At 47.2% G+C, this 23,416-nt stretch overlaps 1 protein-coding gene across 3 annotated transcripts in view; it reads left to right on the forward strand.

Moving 5' to 3' along the window:
* The first annotated feature begins 16,692 nt into the window (after positions 1-16,692).
* The window catches only part of F13A1 (coagulation factor XIII A chain), a 137,480-nt gene continuing 130,756 nt past the window's right edge, over positions 16,693-23,416 (forward strand). The window contains exons 1-2 of one of the 3 annotated variants that reach the window (XM_024738487.1): positions 16,693-16,740; positions 18,616-18,763. In XM_024738487.1, coding sequence (XP_024594255.1) covers positions 18,634-18,763 — 130 coding nt within the window. In that variant the 5' untranslated portion in view covers positions 16,693-16,740; positions 18,616-18,633. Of the gene's footprint in view, positions 16,741-17,063; positions 17,095-17,564; positions 17,701-18,615; positions 18,764-23,416 lie in introns of those variants that run through there. The other 2 variants (XM_024738478.1, XM_024738492.1) reach the window with 2 other exon arrangements.

The raw sequence follows: 23,416 nt of genomic DNA on the forward strand, positions 1-23,416 counted from the left end.
TCTACGTAACAGCCTCATAGCTTAGGGTCTTCACACTTCTGAGATTCTAGACCAAGCAGACACACTGCGGATGGATCAGTCTTAGTGCTTCCTCTGCGCTGAGTGAGTGAAGAGGGAAGATTCGCATGAACGAATACTTCACACACAACAAAATGGAGACTTCCTAGTCTTCGTCGGCAAGAACCAGGAAGCACCAGCGCCACCGGCTGAAGCAACAGGAAATGCGTTGGCTCACGTAACTAGAAGTCCAGAGTGGGGGCAGTTCCAATGCTGACTTAATCCTGAGGGTCTGGATCCATTTTTCCTGGTAGTCCTTTGACTCAGACTTTCTCAGATCATTGGCTTCGCCTCTAGAGTGGTGGAGAGATAGGGATAACTTTTCAGATTTTGTATTCTGCATCCAATCAGGTCCAGAGAAAGAGAGCAGAAGTTTTCCCAGAAAAACAAGAATGAACTTGCCCAGAACCCTTGATTTCAGTGCCCCGACTTGAGTCACATGCCCATTTCTGAACTAATCACCAGCAAAGAAGACTTTACTCTCAAGCCTGGGGGTCGCATAGGAGGGACACTGAAGGAGAAAACAACACACAGTGTTCCCTATGGGTGTTATGGGATAATGACAGCAAAACCTCCCAGGAGCTCCTAAAGGAGAGAATAGCCGCATAGAACTTTCTAAACCTCGGGTCTTGAAAAGCTTTTAGAGATAATCGATTCAAATTCCCCAGTCTATAGTAAAGAAACTCAAGACAAAAAAGAAATAAAGTGAATTTTTTTAAACATCTTTATTGGGGTATAATTGCTTTACAATGGTGTGTTAGTTTCTGCTTGATAACAAAGTGAATCAGTTATACATATACATATGTTCCCATATCTCTTCCCTCTTGCGTCTCCCTCCCTCCCACCCTCCCTATCCCACCCCTCCAGGCGGTCACAGAGCACCGAGCTGATCTCCCTGTGCTATGCGGCTGCTTCCCACTAGCTATCTATTTTACGTTTGGTAGTGTATATATGTCCATGCCTCTCTCTCACCCTGTCACAGCTCACCCTTCCCTCTCCCCATAATTGCCCAAGGTTGCACCACCAAAGGTGGCACAGCTGCGACTTTAACTTAAGCATTATTATTTCAGACCTACTGTGCTTTCAACATTAGCCTATTTTTTTCATCTTAACTAATAAAAACAAAAAAAGCACATGATTCTGATTGCTTTTCCTTTGCTTAGGGACTCCAACAGCTGGCGGGTAACTTAGCTCAAACTGAGGAGAAAGGTAAGTGCAGTTTATGTGATATAATTGTCTACGATACCCTTTAGTTTCTTTTGAAGATATAGATTACCTTTCAGTACTCTGGTCTTGTGTAGTTATTTTGTCCCTTATCAATAAAATTTTAAAATGGCATCCAATGTTCTGAAAAAGAACTGTGGTACTTGGGGAGAAAAACTATTAATTTTCAATGACTATGGTTTTTATCATAACCTTCTGTATCTTACTAAACCGAGTTGTATTGTGGCTTCATTCTTTGGGTTTCTCTGTTGTGCAGAATTTTTCAATTATTTAGAAAGAAGTTTCTTACTTGGATCTATCTTATGCTTAATGTATCATTTCATTTTCTTTGGAGTGGATCCCAGGATAACTCTTATTCTAGTGACCAGCTTCACATATTGAAGCCTTACAATTAAGTTCTCTAAAAATAGCCACATACAGTTTAGTGAATTTTCTCCCCTGTCTCTGAAACAGTTTTTTGGGAGGAAGAGATTCGTGAGGAGATTCTCACTGGTATTCTGTTTCAGTCCAGCAACCAAACCTTGATGTAAATCTTAAACGTCAAATCCTTAATGTAAAAAAAAACATCAGTCGCTGGTCCAGCAGACCAAGCGTATTTATCTGGCCTGTGACCCCTCAGCCTCTTCCATTCTGTAATACGTTTAACTGGGATTTTAGTGTTACTACATAAAGATGTGTGTAAAACTGGTTATACCTTTGGGATACACAGTCTCATCAACTGTTTCTCAAATCCCACTAAAAGGTTCTTGTTTTGAGAGAAAAATAATTCTGATGTTTTAATAAAGGGTCTGGCTTGTGCGTATTTAAACCATAGACCCTAAATATTCCTTTCTTATCCTCTCAGTTTTTTCCAGTGGGTACTGTACCATCTCTAAATATTTGATGAAGGCTATAAAGTGGATTAGTCCTCCACACTTCAGTGACTTGTGGATTTACTCCTGGCTGGAAGCATTTCTGTCCTAGGAATATCAAAATCAGTGACCTTTTGGAAGTCAGCTGGTTTCTCCATCTGTCTCACAATGTAGATGTGAGAAATCAGACTGATGCCACGGAGCCATGCTTTCCTCCTTTTAGGCGTCAATATGCTGATTCCTATATATTGAGCTTCTTTGGCGATTTTTCATACAGGCTCTATCCCTTCACCTGGGTGAAGATAGATCACAGGTGAAGAGTACGTGTAAGGATAGAGCCTAGAATTTGTGATTCATTCCTCTTTTTAGTATATGGTTTCTCATAGTGTCTTCTAATACTCTATCCCATTACTATCCCAAATGAAACTGTTTTGTTTTTTTTTTCTAGCTAGGTAATGTTAATTCAGGTACAGTGCTGTGGCTGGAAAAAAGAATAATGTTATAGGAAAATGTGTTTTAATTTTCTGAATTGTTGTCAGTTTTGTCACATAGGGAGCTGGATCCGTATAGCCTGTCTTAACAACAGTCTATGCAATAATGTTGTATGCTGGTCAATAGTTAAATTAGAGGTTGAAGGGGACAGATGTATTACTAATAATTTCCAAGATCACATCACTGATTTAAATTAAAGGGGACTTGGACCAAGTAGGTCATCAACATGAGGTTTTGTTATAAATCCTGATTTTATGTAATTATTTTGAGCCTTGTATTTTTGACTAGGTAGACGGGAGGAATGATGATCAGCCTGTCAGTTCATATTGTCTACCTATTATCCTTCCTGAACTTAACCCTGATTTGGGTATATAACACACAAGACATCAATTTTATCTTGTTCCATTAAACAAAATAAATTCTGTTTCTCATTCAGGTTACTCCTTATCCTATGCTACAAAGACTGATGGCTTCTCATCTTGCACACCTTCAACTTATGCAATGTTATATGTCAGTTATATCTCAGTAAAGCTGGAAAGGGAAAAAAAAAAAAAACCCTGATGGCTTATTGTTTGGATTTGAAACCTTAGTTGCGTAAATTAGGCATCTCTTGGTTCCAACCTGACTGTGCATGTGTTTCTTCTGTTTGTCTAGTACTTGGGGGGTTTGGGTTTTTGCTCTGGCCACTCCCTCAGTCTCCACATCTAAGGCCAAGCTCCAAGGTAACCTTCCCAAATTATAACTCCAGATCCTAGTCAGGCGCTTCAGGCGCTAAAAATCTTCATACAGATGGAAATTGTATCCGTCTCGCTTTCTTCCCCTTGATTACTAACTCCTCAAAGCCTGAGATTCTCTCTTGCCCCAAGAATGGAATCTACCATAACCCCGATGCAAATGCTGGTCAAAATTTACCAGGGCACACACGTGGCTCAGGAGTAGGACCAGCTCACAGACGTGTTTTATGCGTCCAGAAGCATAGTTTAGAGAAACTTGAGTGCTTTCAGGCAGAGCACGATTCCCAGGCTTTGAGTACGAGTTCCTGCCACTCCAGCAGTCTTAAATCACACCACGTCTACATTGCCTGCATGTCCCTGAAGGGATGTGAGACCGAGATTGTGAAGCCTGGCTTTTACCATCCGAGTATTTTGTTAACCCTCTTCTGGTTTTGTTGCTGTTGTTGTTGCTTGATTATTGCTTGTCTGTTTTAGAGAGAGCCCATCCCTCCATCATCTCTAACGGGAGGCTTTCCTGGTGCTATGAGAGCATCACTGCTTACATATTTAATATGACATTACTTTATTCTTGGTGACCACACGAAGGCAAATACCTGTGTTGTCCTGTGGGTGTGAGCAGAGGCTCTAACACTCTAAAGCCTGTGACGATGATGACTTGCTATTTGCAAGTCCAGTGAATACGTTTCTGCCTTGATTTAGAGTGACACAGGGGAGAGCAGTCCTACATAGCATACATGCTCCTTCCGTCCTTCGAAGAGTGATGCAAATTCGTTCCTGGCTCTTTGATTATTTTGATGAATGTATTAGCTAGGATTAAATTTGGTTGCAAGGGATTAAAATAACAAAAGCAACCGTGTTTTAAACTGGACACTTGTTTATTTTGCTCTCACTTTAAGTGTCTAATTAGGCGGTCCAGGTCTGGAATAGGAACCACAGGAGCTCAGGCTCTTTCTAATTTGCTGCTTCTTTCACCCTCTTTAAGGCTTCCACATTGTGATTCACGAGGCTGCTTTAACTCCAGCCATCATGTTCACATTCCATCCAGCAAGAAGGAAACTAGAGCAAGAAAGGGCACATTCCACCTTTAAGGACTCACACAAAAAATTTCACACACATCTCCATTTATTTCTCATGGTCCAGGGTTCAGTCTCCTGGCTGTAACCAGCTACTAGATAAGTTGGGAAATAGGATTCTTCAGATAAAAATTGAAGGTTCAATCACTGCAGAAGAAAGGGAAAATGGGCATTGAGAGATAGATAGGAATCTCTATTTCAATATATATAACAGAATCATTATTTCTATACCTTCACTTTTCATCTCTTGTGCAACAAACACAAAAATATTTTTTCCCAGGAAAAAATACATATGTCCAAACATACTCAACACATCTGCAGTCAAAGCTGAGAAGTCCTAGTTCCCAGATGTATTATTTATTTTGATAATATCTATGTTTATAGTAAATAATAAATCTTTGCTATGCATTTTCTAAATGCTAAGGTATTTTATATTGAGTGCATAGGGACATTTTTCTTTACTGGATTAATGCACCAACACCTGAGCTTCACTTACAGAATTTAATTAGGAGCCCGCAGCCCACTGGACACAGCCCTGAGCCACGTCCAAGGGGCGTTTCAGAAAGCAAAGGGAAATGGGACAAATAAAAACGGTGGAGCTGCCTGCGGAAGCAGGGAGGTGGCCACAATGTTATGTGCCGTCATCAAAGAGCTAGTCAAGAAGCCTGAAGGAAGGACATTTCTGCTGCAAGATACAAACTGGCAGCCCAACCGTGAGGCCAAAGCATCTACTGACAGATGGTGAGAGCAGAGGGGCATTCGCGCAGTGTGGTGCCTGGGGAGCACTGCTGTGGCTGCTGGGAAAACAGGTGACCTCGCTCTTGCTTGGGACCTGCAGGACTGTCGGATGTTGGCTTGGGCAACAGAGGACCCCGCCTGCAGGCTTCCCCTTTGCCCCCAGCAGAGGTATAGGGGCCTGTGGCTGCATCCATCCAACAGGAATCCACACTACTCCTCTCTATCTGGAGACCCGGGAGCTTCTGTGGAGAGCATTCAACTGTGCTTTCCCATGAGGTCAAGGGGAGAACCGTGACCCTTAGTCCTTGATGCCACCCGAGCAGCCCTGGCATCTCTGCAGTGAGACAAGCCACAGCTTTCGCCCTATGAGTAGCAATGCAGCCCAAGAATTGGGCTTAACTCAGGGGCAATCAAACTGAGGGATTATAGAGTAAACAGAACATAGAAGGGGCTCCTGAGAACTCAGAACAAAAGGAAACCCACTCGAAACCCACCAGCCAAGCGGATTGAGGATATAGGCCCACATTCGCCAAATAGGAACAGAAAACAAAATGAAGGGAAGGATGACATCAGGACAAAACCCTATAGTCTCTAGAACAGAAATGAGAGACGGAATATACTGACAATGGCCAGACCGTGCATAAAAATGGAGCCCTGACCCACAGCCAGCAGCAAGCAACAAGGAAACCAATCCCTTATCTACAGTAACCAGCCCAGGAAGCCAGTGGCTGGAAGTCAGACGTGCAGGGAGCCTGACTGCTATCTTGCGTAGCAATCCGGAAAGCCAAGCAAGGACTTCTGTGACGATCAGCCCCAAATGCTCAAGACTCTAAGGCAGCTTCTCTAATTTTTGTCCCCTCTTCCAGCTTAGGACTAGAGAAAACGAACATGCATTCCTAACAAATCACCTAGGATGCAGCCCCTCTGGTTGACTAGCTACAGCCCCCCATGCCAGCAGCCCCCATCAGGGCACACCGGCAGCCTCCCTTTATTCCACTCTACAGCTGTCTCACTCCGCTGTCTGCCTTTGAGTCTCTGCCAGAACACGAGTGACGGTGGCTGACTCCTTCGCTCTGGCAAGCTCAGAGTAAATGGCCTTTTCCTGTTCTCCTTTGGTCGGTCTTCATTTATTTCCACAGAAACTATGAACCCTGCAAAACTAACCTCATCCGCCCTCCAAGCAAACTCCCCATACATCATCACCTTTATTATCATCCATTAGCACCTTTAGTCCCTCTCCTGGAAAGCCTTCCCTTCTCTTCTCCACCCATCCATAACATGCCCTTTTCTCAAAACCCTGCCATCTCCAGGACGCTACCCCAGACCAGAGGCGACTTTGGTCCCACTTTACGCTCATCAACTTCTGAAAGCCCTGGGCATTCCCCACCTCCGGAGTGCATCTGGGGACTTGGATTATTTGGTTCTATACTATTGGTTGTCTTACTTTCTGATTCAAATGTGTTTGAATGTCCTTCCTACACATTCACTAAAGGGTTTTTTACAGCAGCGGTGCTCAAAGTAGGGTCCACAGACAGCAGCAGAAGCCACTTGGAACTTTTGAGAAATGCAAACTGATTGGCCCCTGCCCCACACCTGTCTAATCAGAGGCTCTCTGGGCAACTCCTGCACACTGCAGTTTGAGAGGCACTGCCCTACACCTTCTGGCGCTGTTCTTAGGTCATCGGAAGTGTTCAGTGAATACTTGCAGAACTGAATTGATTGCTTCCTTCTGAATGAGCCAAAGCTCCAATTAGAAGCACTGCCTTTTGTCTTCAAGGAGGGAACAAATGCGGCTGAACAATACCCCCTTGCCCTGAGAACACGTCGTAAAACACACATTCAGAGGCATCTCCTCCCCACACATCCTGCCTTCACACACTTGAGAGACTTCAAGAAGCAGAGGCTTTTATGGTCTGTGATGAGCGAGTTAAATACTAGCAAATTCGGACTTAATAGTTGTGCCCAGGCTGCCCAGCAGATGGGAGGTGCTTGCAGAAGAAAGGAGGCTAATGACCGTGGAGAGGGCGGGTCCTCACCAGAGGCTGGGTCAAAAGCCAGACACTCAAGGGAACGAAGACTCATAACCTTCGAGCTGTCACCACCAGAGAGGGGGGATATCTCCCAGACAAACCCAAGGTCCACTCTCCCCGGGATGCTGTCGGGAAACTGGCATTAGTGCCATCAAGGCAGAACTGTCAAAAATGAAGTCTTTCTTGCCAAACACAGCCACTTACGCAAAATCTGGACTCTGTAAGCAGTTGAGACCAATTGGAGAAGTCAAGGCTGTGAAATTCTCTTTCCGGACAACCTTGCAGGAGGCCTGCAAAGATGCAGCTACAGTCACCGTTAGAAGAAAATTAGCTGCACGGGCAGATCCTTGTTATGCCTCTATTGGCTTCACTTTAAGGAAGGAAGGCCAGATGACCAAGGGTTTTTTTGGGGTTTTTTTCTTATTTTTCAGAAAGCATATGAAGTTGGTAAGGAAAAGGACATCCGAAATTAGAGAAAGAGATCGTAGCACTGGCCTTGCGTGTAGACCCTTGGCACTCAGCGACTCTTCAAACCCTTTCTTTTTTACACCACGGTGTTTTCTGAATGGTCCCTGGGGTGCTTTGGTAATGGGGGCAGCAAAGAGGGTCCAGGGAAGGCTGTGAGAGCCACTAGCTGCATGAAAGGACCCAGATACCATCTGATGCAAAATCAGAGCTGCGCTGAGGGGATGGAAGAGGTCCCTTGGGTCCAACAGACTTCAGGTCACACCTGCCCACATAAGCTTGCTTCATTCCCAGAGCAGACGTCACGTGAAACACGCCATGCCTCTGCCGCACAGCTTTCGTGCTCTTCTTAAGAATCACACTGAAGTCATTGAACAGAATCTGACGTTTGTTATTGGCAATATTCTGTACATTATGCATTGTGAAAAACTGTACATTATGCATTGTGAAAAACTGATCTAAACAAGGCGAATATATTAATAGCCCAATAATTCCTTCAGCTCTCCTCCGAAGGAAAAACATTAAAATTCCGCACAAAGATGTAAGGCAGACTGCGGACGAGAAGGCTGGTAAATACATCAGAGCTGCCTGAAATGTGAGTCTTATCCTGGAACCATCTCTGCAATTAGCCACGCCAGTGCAGAATAAAGAGCTAAAAGCCAATGATGGGTCCCCTGGGCCCTGGAGAGATTTCATAAAAAATTAATGCCGGGTAAAACAGAAACCATCGAAACTACAGCTGGCGAACACGTGCGGTGCGCTTGGATCGCCAAGGCCCCGCAGCAAAGAGCATTTTCCACTATCATTTGTTAGACCGGAACATTCTTCTGTCATACTTCCTGCCTGTGCTGAAAGGCATTTTCAGGTTAGACACGAAGAGATGGGAAGTGAGGTTGGAATGAGGATAGGAGGTTGGCCGGCGCACTCAGAATAACCGGTTGCTCTAACTTGCTCTGGGTAACCAGGGGGTGCAGGAGATGAGTAGGAATAGCAAAATTCCATGAGGCCGAGCCATGGGATGGAGCTCTCGGGGGTGGGAGGATCAGGGCTGAAGGGTCCAGGACTCGGGATAAACGTTGCTCTTTCCCTTCACTGGTGAGCTTAGGGGCTGACTGTGAGCCCTTGAGGGAAAAGACAATCTCTCTCTTGCTCCCCAAGGAATCCCCTGCAGCACCTAGCAGAATCCCTCGTCCATATGGAGGTCCAATAAAAAAAAACACCGGCAAGGGTGGGTAGAGGCACCCCGCCCACAGGGATGGCCTCCACCAGGTACGGTTTGGCCACATCCCTCACCGTCTCCTACTCAGTACGCTTAAAAAGCCCTGAGCAGGTGCCTGTTTGCCTGTCACCACTCAGAGGATGGATGGAGGCAACTGGCATCTTCCAGGAGCCCCACTCTAGAGGGACCTTAGAACATGTAGGGTTGAAGGGAAATTTTGAGTCAGGGAGAGATGATGGCTTGGTGAGAGTGTATTTTAGCTGAGACATTGAATTTGATTTCTGCAACAAACTTCAGTTCAAGTCTACAAACAATAAATGCTGGAGAGGGTGTGGAGAAGAAGGAACCCTCTTGCACTCTTGGTGGGAATGTAAACTGATGCGGCCACTGTGTGAACCTAAGTTTAAGTCCCAGATGTGTAACTGACTGGCTGTATGAACAAGTCCCTTTGTGTGTCTTCAGGCCTCAGTTTCCTTATTTGTGAACAGAGATGCTGCAGAGGGCTGTTTAGAGAATTAAATAGCCATCATGAAAGCGCTTCATATGGTATAAGTTACCAGGCAGCCACAAGGTATTAATAGGGCACGATAGATCACAACTGGGTTTTCTATAATCAATCCCAACTTAAGGAGTAATAGAAGATACAACTGCCTTTTTCAATGAAAGTATTTTGAAGCCAAATATTAAAAATCAAAATAAAATGCTTCTGATTTCTGTATCTTTCTAGGCTGTTCAGCTCTATGACACCCATTATACACATACATAGAAACATATATATGCTTTATGTATACATAGAGTATACATTTTATATATTTGTAAATATACATACATATATAACACAGAATTCCTGCATAATGAAATAATTGTATCCATATGAAAATTAAAATAAATGTAGTGCTAATAAATTATATAATTTATTATGTATAGAGAGAGAGAGAAAGAGAGAGAGAGAGAACTTAGTACTATGGGAAATTAAACTGGTACTCTCATGGGACTAGAGACTAAAAGAAGCCATGCCATGTTAGTCTCAAGATGATTTAATTAACTTGGTTGTGTTCATCTATGACATACTTAATTTTTCTTTTCCTGTAGCACTATCTCCCTCTCAAAAGGAGATCTTGCCTGAAGTTTCCAAGTGTATATGGTTGAAATCAATGAAAGTGCGGAGAGAAGAGGTCGGTAGCAGTGACTCGGGTACTGAGTAGACACCAACATTCATGGACACCAAGTGTTTCTGGTGGATCACGCCCATGTGGTACAGCTAGTATTTCAGATGCCACTTGAACAATTCCTAGTTACCTTTGTGATAGGAAAAATGCACCAAGAAGAAACACATTCACAGGAAGGACTCCGGCACAGTCGTCTGCAAACCTCACTGCAGAAACTGCTTGAGTAAGCATCAAAGAAACGAGAACTTGTTCCGTTCCTCAGTTGTATCTTGGCGCCCACACGTGCGATTATGCAACGGTCTTTGGCTCGCTTTAGAAATTCGTAGAGCTTATCCAGAAGTTCTGCTGCTGCGATGACCCTGCAGAACATCAAGTCCTCTCCATTTCCGGCCTGACCTCACGGGAAGCTCTTCCTCCTTATTTCCAAGTTTAGTTTGTCTCTGCTCTGCTCCGCTTCAGAAGAGTCCTGCAGGTCTGGTTCTAGCGCTTCGGCTGGCCAGCAAGAAGATGTTGTGTGACGTCGTCGACATCTACAACAGGCAGCAGCAGGGCCCTCGGACAAGTGAGTGCCATAAACTGGGGCACCGCGTTGGAGCTGGCACCCTCAGGCCTCATTAGAGGAGTTTGGTGAGATGCCCAGGCAGGTCTGCCCTTTGACCTGCTTGGATGCGGGCTTCCAAAGACAGCGGGCAACCACACAAAAGCTGGTCCGTCCGCTTGTCATACTTCAGCTAAAATCCTTCTCTGACCCACTCCCCTGACAGCTTCCTTGTGTTGGCAGGGTTTTCATTTGCTTCGTTAGAAAGACACCCGTACATATTCTCACATACACAACTGCAACCGGCCAGTTATAAATGGAATCCCCCATTGACAAGAGTGAACTGCCGATGTAACTCCTGAAGACCTACTGGACTGAAAAGTAAAAGCACTGCCGCTGATTCCCCCACACACCAAAACATCCTAAATTATTGGCAAGTTAAATATCCTCTTCCCTGATAATGAGGAAGTAAAGGTAACATCAACTTTTAGAAAAAGTTAAAATATTCATGCGTGAGGTTTTCTCACACCTGCTGTTACTGGCAATATTCAATGTTAGTGCTGTGCTAGGGGCTGCACACGGTGTTTTGGATGTATCCTCTTCTTTGACCTTCAGAACCTGTGAGGTAGACACGCTCACGATTGCCGCTCTACAGGTGAGGGAACTGAGGTGCAGAGACATCAAGTAATTGGCCCAAGGTCACACAGGTAGCAGGTGAGGAAGCCTAGATTCTAACCTCAGTTGTCACATTACCCTTGGGACCTGCAGAGTTCCTATTGGACTGGAGCCCACACCTGCACACGCATGTGTGCACACATGCACACACACAGGTAGCTGGCATTCTGGCAATTTTAACGAAGCCAGCCTTGTTTGCAGCGCGTCCCCGTTATCTGGTGCTAGATGTGGTTTTCAACCGCTGCTGTCCTTTCAGTTAACACCTTTGTTACAAATTTGTGGAATTACTGTTAAGTTTAACTTCTGTTGATCGTTATGTTCATGGGCATTGCTACGTTACCATTTTATTTGCTGTTTTTTCACAATGCTTTATTATCACTGAATGCTTTTTAGCCCAAAAAGCAAGATAAGTGGGAAAGGTAGATGTGGGATCTCTTATTTGCTTCTGTGGTCATGGAGTCTGTGCACCACCAGAGTAAGGAATGGAATTGAACAAACCAAGCAGGCTTTGCCCTGTGTCTGTGCTGGTGAAGCTGCTTATAGCTTCCTAAGCCCTCTCCACTCTTGATATCTTTAAGCCATCAACATTTTACTAGAAGATCTCCTGCCTTCAAACCTGGAAGACTTCATCTGTAAGAGATCCAGTTCTAGTTGACTTTTCTCATATTTTATATAGTCTTTTAAATTTAAGAAGTCTTGGAGTGTCTTTAAACCAGTCCAGTCAGAACTCTGGAGGCGCTAGGAAGCCAGTGCAGGGCTGAAGCATCTTCTGGGTGGTTCTGCAGTCCTCCCGTTGCCCCTGGACACACACTCACATCACACACTCACACAGACAGGCACACACGTACAGGCACATTTTCACAAATACCCTTACGCACACAAACACACACACACTCAGATCAGTTGTTTGCCGGGTATAGAGTTTCAGTTTTGCAAGATGAAGAAATTCTGTAGATTGGTTGGACAACAATGTGATATAGTTGCCACCACTGAATTGTACGCTGAAAAATAATTAAGATGGTAAATTTTACGTTATGTGTATTTTGCCACAATTACAAATAACAGTAATAATAAAGACAGAGATATTCACGCGAGTGATAAGCGCACAAGTGCATTCGTTCACTCTCACGCCTAAGGAGGAAACAGCTTTCCTCCGTGTGTCCTCCTGGAGGGCCCAGCCATGAGGAGACAGCCCTGCAATCCACTGCTCCCCGGGATGGTAGATTAAGGGTGACGGCAACGCGCTGGCCGGAGGGAACCACGCCCAGGAAAGCTGAAGCAGGAGAAGCTTCTGCCCTCTAGAGCTGTCACTGGCGCACTGGCGTGGATTCCATCTCTCCTAAAAGAAGACGGAAAGGAGCTCTGTCAGAGGAAGGGTCCTTTCTCAGAAGCCAAGCTCTTTTGTGGCAGCGGTTGGGAGGGTGCTTTTTAAATTCCTTCTTGGGGCTTCCAATATCGTGGTCAGACGTTGTGAAGGCTCCCCTGAGGCTCTGAGAAAGGTGTGAAGGGAGACAGCGGGCCACTCCCTCTCCAACTGTTCACAGCTGTGGCTGCATCGAGATTGTAAACTTTTCGCTCAGCCTGCATTTCAACCTCCCCCCAGCCCCACCTCCTTCTGGAGTGGAAAGTTTTCCCCCAACTCCTAAGGCTCAAGGGCACTGGAGGAAAAAGTCTCCCCCAAGACAGGGAGAGGTTGAGAGGTTTGGCATCTTTGAAGGCTCATTGTTATTTATATCCACTCACCTCCCTCTGCCACTGCATCTATAACCAACAAAATCCAGATCCTGTTTCAGCTGGAAAAAACCAGTAGGGTCCAGACGTGACTGAGATTTTTGTTTGTTTGTTTGGGATGTGAAGTTTTGAATGTAAATCAAATAGAGTCTGCTGGAAAAGTCATCCCCTGAGCAAACAGTCCACTTCCCGGGTATTGCCAAGTAGGAGAAAGACGGTAGTTTATTTGGAGAGAAGGGTGTCCATATCATATAAGTGAAAACTCAGAATCAAAGAGTCAAATTAAGGGAACTTGGAATCCCTCCACCCCGCACCTCCTGTTTACCTACGACTCCCAAAGGCTGCTACATGTTTCTGACAGGAGCCAGGATCCCTAGGTGATGTGTTCAGGCCTTCTTGCCCTGCCCCTGGAGGAGACAACGGGGTATAAATTGGAGCTTTCTTCAAGGTTCTATCAACGGGATGTTGGGATCGTGACCCCTTTGGTTGCAGAGAAATGGGAAGAGGTGCCAGGGCTTATGCACCGAGAGGATGCACATCTCCCCAGAGGTCCCATCTCGAGCCCGTGAGGCCAGGGGACGTGGCGGGAAGAGCTCCATTTTCCCAGTGACTTTCCCACTGGAGTTTCCTCTCTCCAGGCCATGGTTGTGGCCCTACAGCAATGCTGGGAAGGGAGCGAGAGGCACTGGCCGTACTGTGATGAAAGGTCCACGGCTTGATGTGCCAGTCCTGGAACTGTTTGCTCTGAGGTCACCTTGTCTCTGCTCTAATCTGCCTGGGTGGGCGTGGGGAGGCTGTGAAGAAAGGAGTCCCCACCGGAGCCCTGCCCACTCTCCTTAGAGAGGCCTGCTCGTGAGGCTGGCTTGGCTGCATCGGGGGCCTCCAATTTCAGGAGTCGTCCCACCACTCCTTGACCTAGAGGCATGGCTCGAGGTGCCTACGTTGTACAGTCGGGGTGGTTTATGTCGAGCACCTGCTTCCTCCTGGGAGCCTGACGACTCATCCGTGCCAGGCAGAGGGGGCCTCTGTGAGCAGCTCCAATAAAACTCTTGGGCTCTGGGTCTCTGATGGTCTCCCTGGTGATGCCATTTCACACGTGTTGTCACAGTGTGTAGCTGGGGAGTCAAGCATGGGCTGTGTGACTCCAGCGGGTGAGGACCGTTGTAACTTTGTACCTGGCTTCCTTTGGCCTTTGCCCCATGTGCTTTTTCCCTTTGCTGATTTTGCTTTGTACCTTCTTGCTGTCCTAAATCATAGCGGTGAGGATGACAGGCTGGTGGGTCCACCTTGTGATTCATTGAACCTCGGGTGGTCTTGGGGCCCTTCCCCCCATCACAGGCGTGGTGGCGCCATCTTTACAGGTTGTGTTTCCCTGACCCCTTCGTTAACTGACTGTAGCAAATGGGAGACAGTGGAGGGAGTGAGGACGGAGAAGAAAGAAACGAGCTAGAGGGGTCCTTCCTCCTACGGGAGCCCAGACAGTGTTTCCGGGAAAGGGTGGGGCTCTGGCGGTTCCAGTCTCGGGCACACAACCCCAGCCCGCATGCCGTGATGATGCCACGTCCTCCCTGCTCTTACTGCCTCATCTGCCCCTACTTGGCACCTTGTCTTTTCCATCACCTGTGTAACCAATGCCCTGCGTTCAATTCCCTCTTTTAAAAATACCTCAAGTCATTTTTGTTTTCCTAGCCGAACACCAGCTGCTACATTCCTTAAATACATACACTGTGCCACCTCCGTGCCAAGCAAATGATGTTCAGAGACAAGACACCTTAGACCTGAGTCTATGCACCCAGCTGCCCCTGCAGAGGTCACATATTCTCACCCAGCAAAGGCTCACCGTATGGTCAGAAAACTTTGTGCTGATTTCTAAGACCCAGGACTGTGGGCAAAGGGTCTGTAACGTGGGTGGGCTTCAGCCACCCATCCTACGGCTTGGTGCCCTCAGACACTCTCTTACTGACACTATTTGTTGGGCAAGAGAAAGCCATTGTGTGCTTAATTCTCCTCGGCTGGTGGTTTGGTAGAGTTAGAAAGTTAACCAGCATGTATGCATGTTCACACAATAATCGGTGAGTCTCAGGCCAAAAGTGTCACTGTGGTAGTGGTTTTGAGGGTAGCAAGCCTGTCCCAAAGGCACAACACAGCCAGGAATCCCAGGGGGACCTGGCAACTGTGTAACCTGGTCTGGAGGTTGTAGGGCTAACCACTCTTCCGTGGACCCCACGTGGGCAAGGGTAGCTAGGAATCCAGGACACTCCTGGTCCAGGGTTTTAGGGAAAATTATATATCTCATCTTAGACATGATGAGCTGCAAGTTATCATTGGGACACGCCAAGTGACGATGGCTGGTAGGCAGTTAGAGAGGGGAGTCTGAAGCTCTGGAAAGATTATGACTAAAGACCTAGATGTGGCAGAAGTCAGGATGGAAACTGAAATCATGGTGGTTGCTGAAATTATCAAGGGAGCCTGTGTAGCATATGGAGGAACTCCAGAGAGCGCATCTCTCAGAGGCCTGGGGGAAAGACCTTCAAGGCAAGTGTGGGCAACAGAGTTCAGCGCCTCCAAAGGTTAAGTAGATGGGAACTGGATCCTGTCCTTTGGATCTAGCACAGGCCATGGATGACCCTGAACTACAGTTTCCGTAGAATGATGGGGGCAGAAGCTTGCAACGAAGAGGGGAGAGAAGGAACGATAGCTGGGGGATGTGGGTTGAGCAAGGGTTTCTTAAAATACTAAAGAGACTTGAAGTTGAATACATGCTGATGGGAGGGAACTGCTAGAGACAGGGAGCCTGAAGGTACAGGAGGGAGAGTGGAGAAGCCGCGCAGCAAGGCCCTGAAGAAGGTGACGGGGAACACAGGCAAAGGGGGGACACAGCACACTTGGCCATGGACAAGGTGGGAACCTTTCTACTGTAGTAATAAGAAGAAACAGGGAAAAGACGGGTAAGTTTGCAGGCGAGTGCATAGATTTGGTAGCAAAAAACTGAGAGAATTCTTAAACAGTGGCATCGTTTTTTTCCCTAGTAAATTAGATCAAGTGACAGGGTCGGAAATACGGAGACAGTAAAGAAGGTTAGAGATAGCCACGACTGGAAATAGGAGTCTATAGAGATATAAAGACTCAGAGGAAAAGAAAGTATGGAAAATTTTAGAAGGAAATTTTTCTTTTCTTTTTCTTCTATTAGTTGAAAAGAAACCAAAATGGTTTTCAGAAAAAAGAAATGTCATTTTCTAATTTTTGTAACACTCTTAAAGGTATTTACTCATCTTCCCTCCAGCTGGGCATCCCCCCACCCCCACCCCGGGCAGGAAATCTTGTGGTTAGATGGTGGCGAGGCTCTGTGGATGGTCCAGGAATGTAGCCCATGCCCCTCAGCTGTATTTACCCAACAAGGACACGTTCCTTGCTGTGCATGGTCACAGCTGTCCGTGACTTGTCTGTAGGAGGGCAGACCCTCCCTCCTGCCAAACCGCACCAGCCGCCCTCGGAATCCTGGAGGGCGAAAACGTTCCCTTGTGCAGGAAGACCCCTCCTTCCCAGCCTTCTGACCAAAGTGGGAGAGGGGAAGGGGGCGGAGTCTGCCGGGCACTGCAGGGCACTCTGCCCGGGGCTCCCAGCCACCAGGTTGGAAACTGGGAGAAAGGGGGGCCGGGGGTGGGGGGCGGTCATGCCAGAATAACAGCAACCAGAGACGCCCAGAGCCAGCCTGCGCTGGGACACCTCGGGAGGGGACCGCAGGTAAGCAGCCGCCCCTTCTGCCGGGGCATCCCGCAGCCCTGCGTCCACCTCCTGCCCCTGGGTTTCCGGGCCGATCCGTCAGTTGGTGCCCGGAGTGCGGGGGAGCGGGTATCGGAAGCGGCCCTAGCGGTCCAGTTCCGTTTCGCCCCTTACTCCGCATCTACCCAGCCCCACTTCCGAGCAGGCCTTCTCTCAGGCATCCCAGGAAGCTTCCCTAAAGGCGCTGCTGCCTGAAAAGGGTCACCAAGGGGCACCTGGGGTGCTCCCCCAAAGGACAGCCCCACCCCTTTCTTCAGGGGAGCGGACTATGGAGAGAGGATGCAGAAGGTTGCAGAAGGGGGTAGGCAGGGCCAGGTAAGAACACCTGCTTGGCTGGCACTGCGAGTGGTCCAGCTCCGCTCTCCATCGCTGGCACCCCATTCCCCCAGCCGCAGGCAGCCGAATTGGAGCACCTACCCCAGCCCAGACCTGACAAGAAGGGGGCGCTTCTGCCCACCTGCGCTCACCCAGCCTGGCCTGCACCCGGGCAGCACCTGGGGCGCCCCAGTCTCTGCTTTAATGGTTCTCTCTCCCAACGGGCCACCGCACCGCTCTGTCCAAACATTCCCCTCCGCTAGCAGCCCTGCAGCCCACCCCAGCCACTCCCCACCAGAGGAAGGCTTTTTCCTGCCTTCTCTCTGTCCTTAACCCTTCTCTCTCCCCTGCCCCCACCCCTTAACCCACTAGAGCCTGTAAATCTGACCGCAGGTATTTCTGGATACCCACCCAGACTTTACACTTCCAAACGCTACTGTCTGCTTCCAAGCCCCAGTGCCTTAGGAAGTGGCTCCAGCTGTGCTCCATTTTTGCTCCACACTTTTCTGGGACAGTCTACTCCCCTCGCCTCTGTAAGGGCTACTTCTCGTCTTCTGAGGGTGCGGAAAACAGCCGAAGAAACAGAGTCGTGACTGGGTAACCCAGGTGATCAAGGGGAAAGCTTCATTGGGGCCAGAAACAAGGTCTCGCTTCATCTGGTCTGTTGGTCAACAAGACCCCGACGGGACGTGCGGTGATTAGACTGGTGGTTTGTCTGTACAAACTCCAAAGGGAGGGGAAGCGGGCTTGGAGCAAGGGCAGCGTTAGCTGACCCAGTAAGTTCAGCGAGCGGGCTATTTGCAGCCCTATTTAATATTGCAGTGGCCTCTGCCTCACCTACCCCAAATCTCCCTGCCCTCGCCCCGCCTCCTGTGGTCCTGACTCCGAAGCAGCGACCACCTTCTCACACCCTACCGAGCGAGTTCACTTAAGAGTCTTGGTGGGCTCATCCGTACCCCGCCTAGACCGGAAGCTTTCAATGCAAGCATTCTCCTGTTTTGTTCTCCGATGTACCCCAAGTGCCCAGAACGCATGGGGGGCCCTCGATAAATATTGGCTGGATTAAGTTGCAGACGTGAATGCCTGAGAGGATGCCACTGATCTGGACACGGGTGTATGAGTTTATTCTTATAGTGACGTCGGCCCCATAAGTCTATATAAAATGGGCAGAGGTACCTGCATAGGATAGCAAACGTTTCTTTCAAGAGATTGCCTTTAGGGGGAATGAGAAAAAGACCCTGCTTTCCAAAATCTTTTACATTTTTCATCTCTTCAAATAAGCCCTCTTTCTTCTGCTTTCCGTATGTTTTGACAAACACGAAATCTCCCCGAGATCCTTGGGGAACAGTACTCCATCATTAGACTCATCCTTCCTGCCACATCTCAGGGTTCATTTATGTGAAACTCAAAATGTGTTGCTCCAGAGTCATCACAGACAGACGCGTCTCCCTGTTTTTGGGTCCTTATCACAAATGCAACTGGCTTCACTTTCCTTTCCGTGCCTCCTTTTCTCCCCCCAAGGAGCCTGTGAGGCTGAGAATGTCGGAGTCCTCGGGGGCCACCTTTGGAGGCAGGAGAGCCGTCCCCCCCAACACCTCCAACGCATCAGAGAATGATCCCCCCACCATGGAGCTTCATGGCCTGGTGCCCCGGGGCTTCAACCGGCAAGGTACAGTCACCTCCTGGGCCGCCACGGCCGGCGTTCCCTGCGGGTGCCGGCTCAGCGCCCTCTGTCTCCACCGAGCTCCCACAAAAACTGGTCCACCACCAGTCTCTGGTTTTAAAGAAAGGCCTCCCAAACCCTCTTTTGAGTGGTAAAAGCACCAAAGGCCAGGATTCTTGTCCCAGTTCTGCCACTTAATGGCTTTGTAATCTCAAGGAAGTCACCTCTGCAAAACAAGGGCATTAGCTGAGTCCTCTTCCAGCCCTACTGTTTTGTTTTTAAGAATGTTCTCTAGCTGTAAGTTGCCACTTCCAAAACACTGTGGCTTTTGTGATTGTCTAGCTCACACCTCCTTCCTGCCCCGTCCCCACACCCATCGCTGTGAGTCTCAGCTGGTGAGAGATGCTGGACCCTGATGGTAATGGAGATGGAAGCCCTCTGCTTCTCTCCAGAGCAGGCTGGGGGGCAGGTGAGGCGAGCGACTTCCCCTGCTTTTGTCTCCGCCCATCCGGAGGGACCTGCTCTGGGAGCAGCCGCCAGCCGCTGACCTCCACTCAGCCCTGTCAGCTGTGACAGGGCCCAGTTACCAGCAGTGGCTTGGTGACACAGACACCGCTCCCTTGGGCCATGGCAGGGACATTCAGACTCACGTCCCTGAATGGCATCCAGCGGGGAGCACATTTTGTCAGTTGCACTCGTGTACCCAAACCCACTTTTCTCCTGAGGGGCTCTGTGTATGCTTTCACTGGGGGGTAAACACCCACTTGTAGGGGTAGGTGCCCACGATCACCCTGTGGTGTGTGGTTAATCTGCCTTGTCCGAAAGAGACCAGAGGTTGAAAGCCAAGGGAAAGGACAATGTTGATTACGAACAAACCCAGGAAGTCAGAGAACAGCCTGGGTCTGGTGGGCAAGTTTGACTGTGTTAGCATCATGTCTGGACGGTGTGATATCCAATTGTGAAGACAGAGAGATAACCAGTACCACCCGTGGGGTACCATCCAAACTGGGAGCAGGGGCCTCACGGAACTGAAGGGCATCTTCAGTTGAGTCGAGGGGCCAAGACAAGGTGTGAACTTGGAGTTCTGAGCTCTGTCCCTACTAGCTGCTGCACCGTCTAAGACGCCACCATTAGAACCACAGAAATGAGTTTTAAAGGACTTGCTAGTCAACTCATCTAAATCCCCATGTTATAGGCTGGGAAACGGAAACCAACGTAAGCACTTAGTGTTCACTCCTTCACTTCTCAGTCTAGGAGTCTTCCCCCCTCCCTTCCTTCCTCCCTTCCTCCCTCCCTTCCTTCCTCCCTTCCTCCCTCCCTTCCTCCCTCCCTCCCTTCCTTCCTTCCTTCCTTCCTTCCTTCCTTCCTTCCTTCTTTCTTTTTAAATGCAAATAAAATTGGAAAGTGTACAGATGTCAAATTACCAAGCAAGTTATCTTGGTGTATTCAGTTTTCTAGCAAAATTCCCCTCTAGCAGAGAAGACTCTGGGACCCAGGAGAGGGGGGCAAAGTGCTGGAAGAAGTTGCGGGGGGAGCAGAAAGAGAAAGGGGCACAGGAGAAATGGGAGGCACCACTGAGGCAGTGAGGTGTAGCAAAGTGTCCCCTGGTCCAGGACTCAAAAGACCCGGGGTCCTGTCCCACATCTGCCATTTGCTCACCCTGGGACCCCCAGAAAGTCATGTAAGTGTTCTGAGCCTCAGTTTCCCTATCAGCAAAACGGGAGCAATACCTACTTCACAGTTGCCGTGAGGATCAAATGACCAGTGGCTGTGAGAATACCCAATCAATACATGCTCATTGATTCAGAATGTGCCGATTATCATACCTCTGCAAGGTCAGGAACCCCCCCCCCAAGGGAACCTTGATTCTAAGGGGAATATGTGCAAGCCTGCAGCCCCCATAGAATTAAAATGGACCAAAATGTTGCCAGTAAGAAAACTGCCAAAGAACTTGAGCAGGTAGGACACTCTTTAAAAATCTGGGATACTGGTTTTTTGGTTACTTATTTTTGGAGGCAGAGGTGGGGAGTTAGTTTGAACTGAATTATTTTGAAAGATCAGTCATTATTTGCTTGGCAGTCATATGTGTCCACAATCCAAGTGACATTCTGGGGTACTTAATACAGGCCCTGGTATAGGAAGGTGTGTCCAGTGAAAAATCAATCCCTTGAGAAATTAATGACTCATCAACCCTAGAGTCATTGTAACCTTATTATTATTAACAGGTTCCAGGTTTCTTAAACGCGCATCCATTTCGTAGTTCTCATACAGAAGAGCTAAGTGCTACATGCTCTGAAGATAGGACCTCTGAACCCAGGAAGTATAGCAGTAAGTCCCCGATGAGTAGAACAGAAGAAAAAGAACACTGTCGTGATCAAGGAGGTCCATTTCCCAGTTATCCTTCACATTTCAAATCTCTGTTTAATTGTACTAAAAGTGGGTGTCCTGGGACTAAGTCTTTCAAGTTGTCCCCAAGTCCCTGCTAAGACCTAATCACGTGGGTTTAAGTGCCATCTTCTTGCAGTTTCCTCAGTGGCCACTAGGGGAGGGCTTGTACCTCCGTGATCTTGCCTGAGGATGACTGCTTCCAGAATAACAAAGCCCTAAGACAAACTCTCCACATTTGTTACATGGAAGCTTTCCAGAGTGTCCCGTGAGCAAGCTACTCTTGTGAGATTGACTGAGAAGGGCAGAGAGGCAAGAGAGGGAAAATGCCAGATTTTTCCCTTTGAATCGTCTTGTGGCAATCGATGTATATAATATATATTGAGTGTGTGTAATACCTTTAATTCACAACTTCAGTGAATATTTGGTTAAGAATTATTTTTGCCTGTATTTCAAAATGTACAAACGTACGTAAGGTTCCTCCCGTGTGGCGGGATGATATTTAAGAAACATTGAGATAGTTGAGGTGACAGTGGATCCCCGGAGATGGGACCAGCCAGTCCATGGAGGTGTTTGATGTCCTCCTGTGTTTTTAGGGATCCTTAATGCCCCCTTTGAACTCAATTGTAGCCGAGAAAAATATCTGAAAATCCCCTCAGATTGTTTGGATTTGCATCCATCTCTAATGTTTTGCATGCTCATTTGGTGTTTCTGAAAATCTCTCTAGAGGCTTCCTGGTCTCGAAGGTTATTTTAGCAGGAGATGTTCGGGAAGATAACCTTATATTCTTGGGCTGGTTTGACTCTGTGTTACTAACAGTAGGTGATCAATTTGCAGTAGTAATTATAATACTCATTTGGCAGGTCTAATGCAATTTGAATTCAAACTGGAAAGCAAGCTAGATCTATAAAAAAAATCAAATGCAAGTGGGATCTAGCATTTTTCAGGGTAATGGGGTCTGTGCCTTTCTGATCGTCTCCTCCCTCCCATGACTCCACGTCAGAACGAAATCAACTAACTGACTAATTAGTCATCCATCTCGCCTTTGTGCCGAGTAAACCTCTCGAGTCGAGGTTATTGAAAGAATAAAAAAGGCCTTCAATGTATGATTAAGAAACGATGCCGTATAGAACCAGTTCACACTTTCCACTTGATTTGTGGGAAAATGTTTAATGATTGTGTCAGGAACGATACCAATCTCTCTCTGGGGTGTCGGTGGAGTGGGAAAGAAGGCGAGGAAGGTTTCGTAAATACAGGACACCTGAGTTAGGTCTTAGACGATAGGTAGGAGTGCCCCGGGCAGACAAGTGCCTGGAGGGGCATTTCTAGCAGAGAGCACAGTGTATGTCAAGTAGTGAGGACAAGAGAGGGGAGACGAGCCTGAGAAAAGTAAGCAGGGATCCCATCATAACAGGCGTTGAAGACCTTACCTTTCCTCCTGCAGATGCAGGGGACTTGCAAAGGATTCTAAATAGCAAATGACATAATCAGAATTATGTTTATAAAAATAATAGTGAGGAGAAAATGGAGAGAAGGAGACACATTTGGAGGCTGTTGAGATACTTCCGGCTAGAGGAGAAATAGACCAATAGAGAAATAGAAATATAGAGGGATTTTAGTCCCTGGAGAAGGTGTTAGACTTATTTCTCTCATTCTAGCTTCTGCTGAGCATTTCTTATACAGAGTACAGGACATTTTAATAGCAACAGTTGAAAACAATAAGCTGTTTAAGAAAATGTTTTTAATGATTCAAATTAATGAAAGTTTAAAATTCTGGGTGTCCAAAAGGAATATGAGAAAGGAAACTTCACCCTGTTGTTTTCACAATAAACAGACCTACCTCCTCATGGACAGTATTTACACCTATAGTTTGGTAATAATATTACTAAAGATTGCATGGAGATCTCAGTTCACTAGGGAATTCCTAGGATATGAACCTAAACATTTAACTTATTTAAAGGTTCCATCTGTGACAGGTATAATCATTCTCTGAAGAATATCTTTACCAGCTAAGGTGAAAATAGTCCACTTTTAATCCACTTTTTTCATATTAGGGGAAGGGTACGAAGACAGGGAGGCAGCTGGCTCATGAGGAGAGATTTTTTCTTTAGCAGTCCATTTTCTGATGTTTTGGAATTAAGCTAAGTTGCGTTAGGTAGACTTTTGAAAGCTGTCACTTTGAAAGAGCAAGCTGCGAAGTTTCCAGCTACAATATCTCTCTCAAACCCCCCCCCAAAGAAAAGGTAGCTTAGCAATGAGCTGCTCTGTTCTGTT

This window comes from Neophocaena asiaeorientalis, unplaced genomic scaffold, assembly GCF_003031525.2.
Source record: "Neophocaena asiaeorientalis asiaeorientalis breed wild unplaced genomic scaffold, Neophocaena_asiaeorientalis_V1.1 scaffold307, whole genome shotgun sequence".
Classification (NCBI taxonomy): Eukaryota; Metazoa; Chordata; class Mammalia; order Artiodactyla; family Phocoenidae; genus Neophocaena; species Neophocaena asiaeorientalis.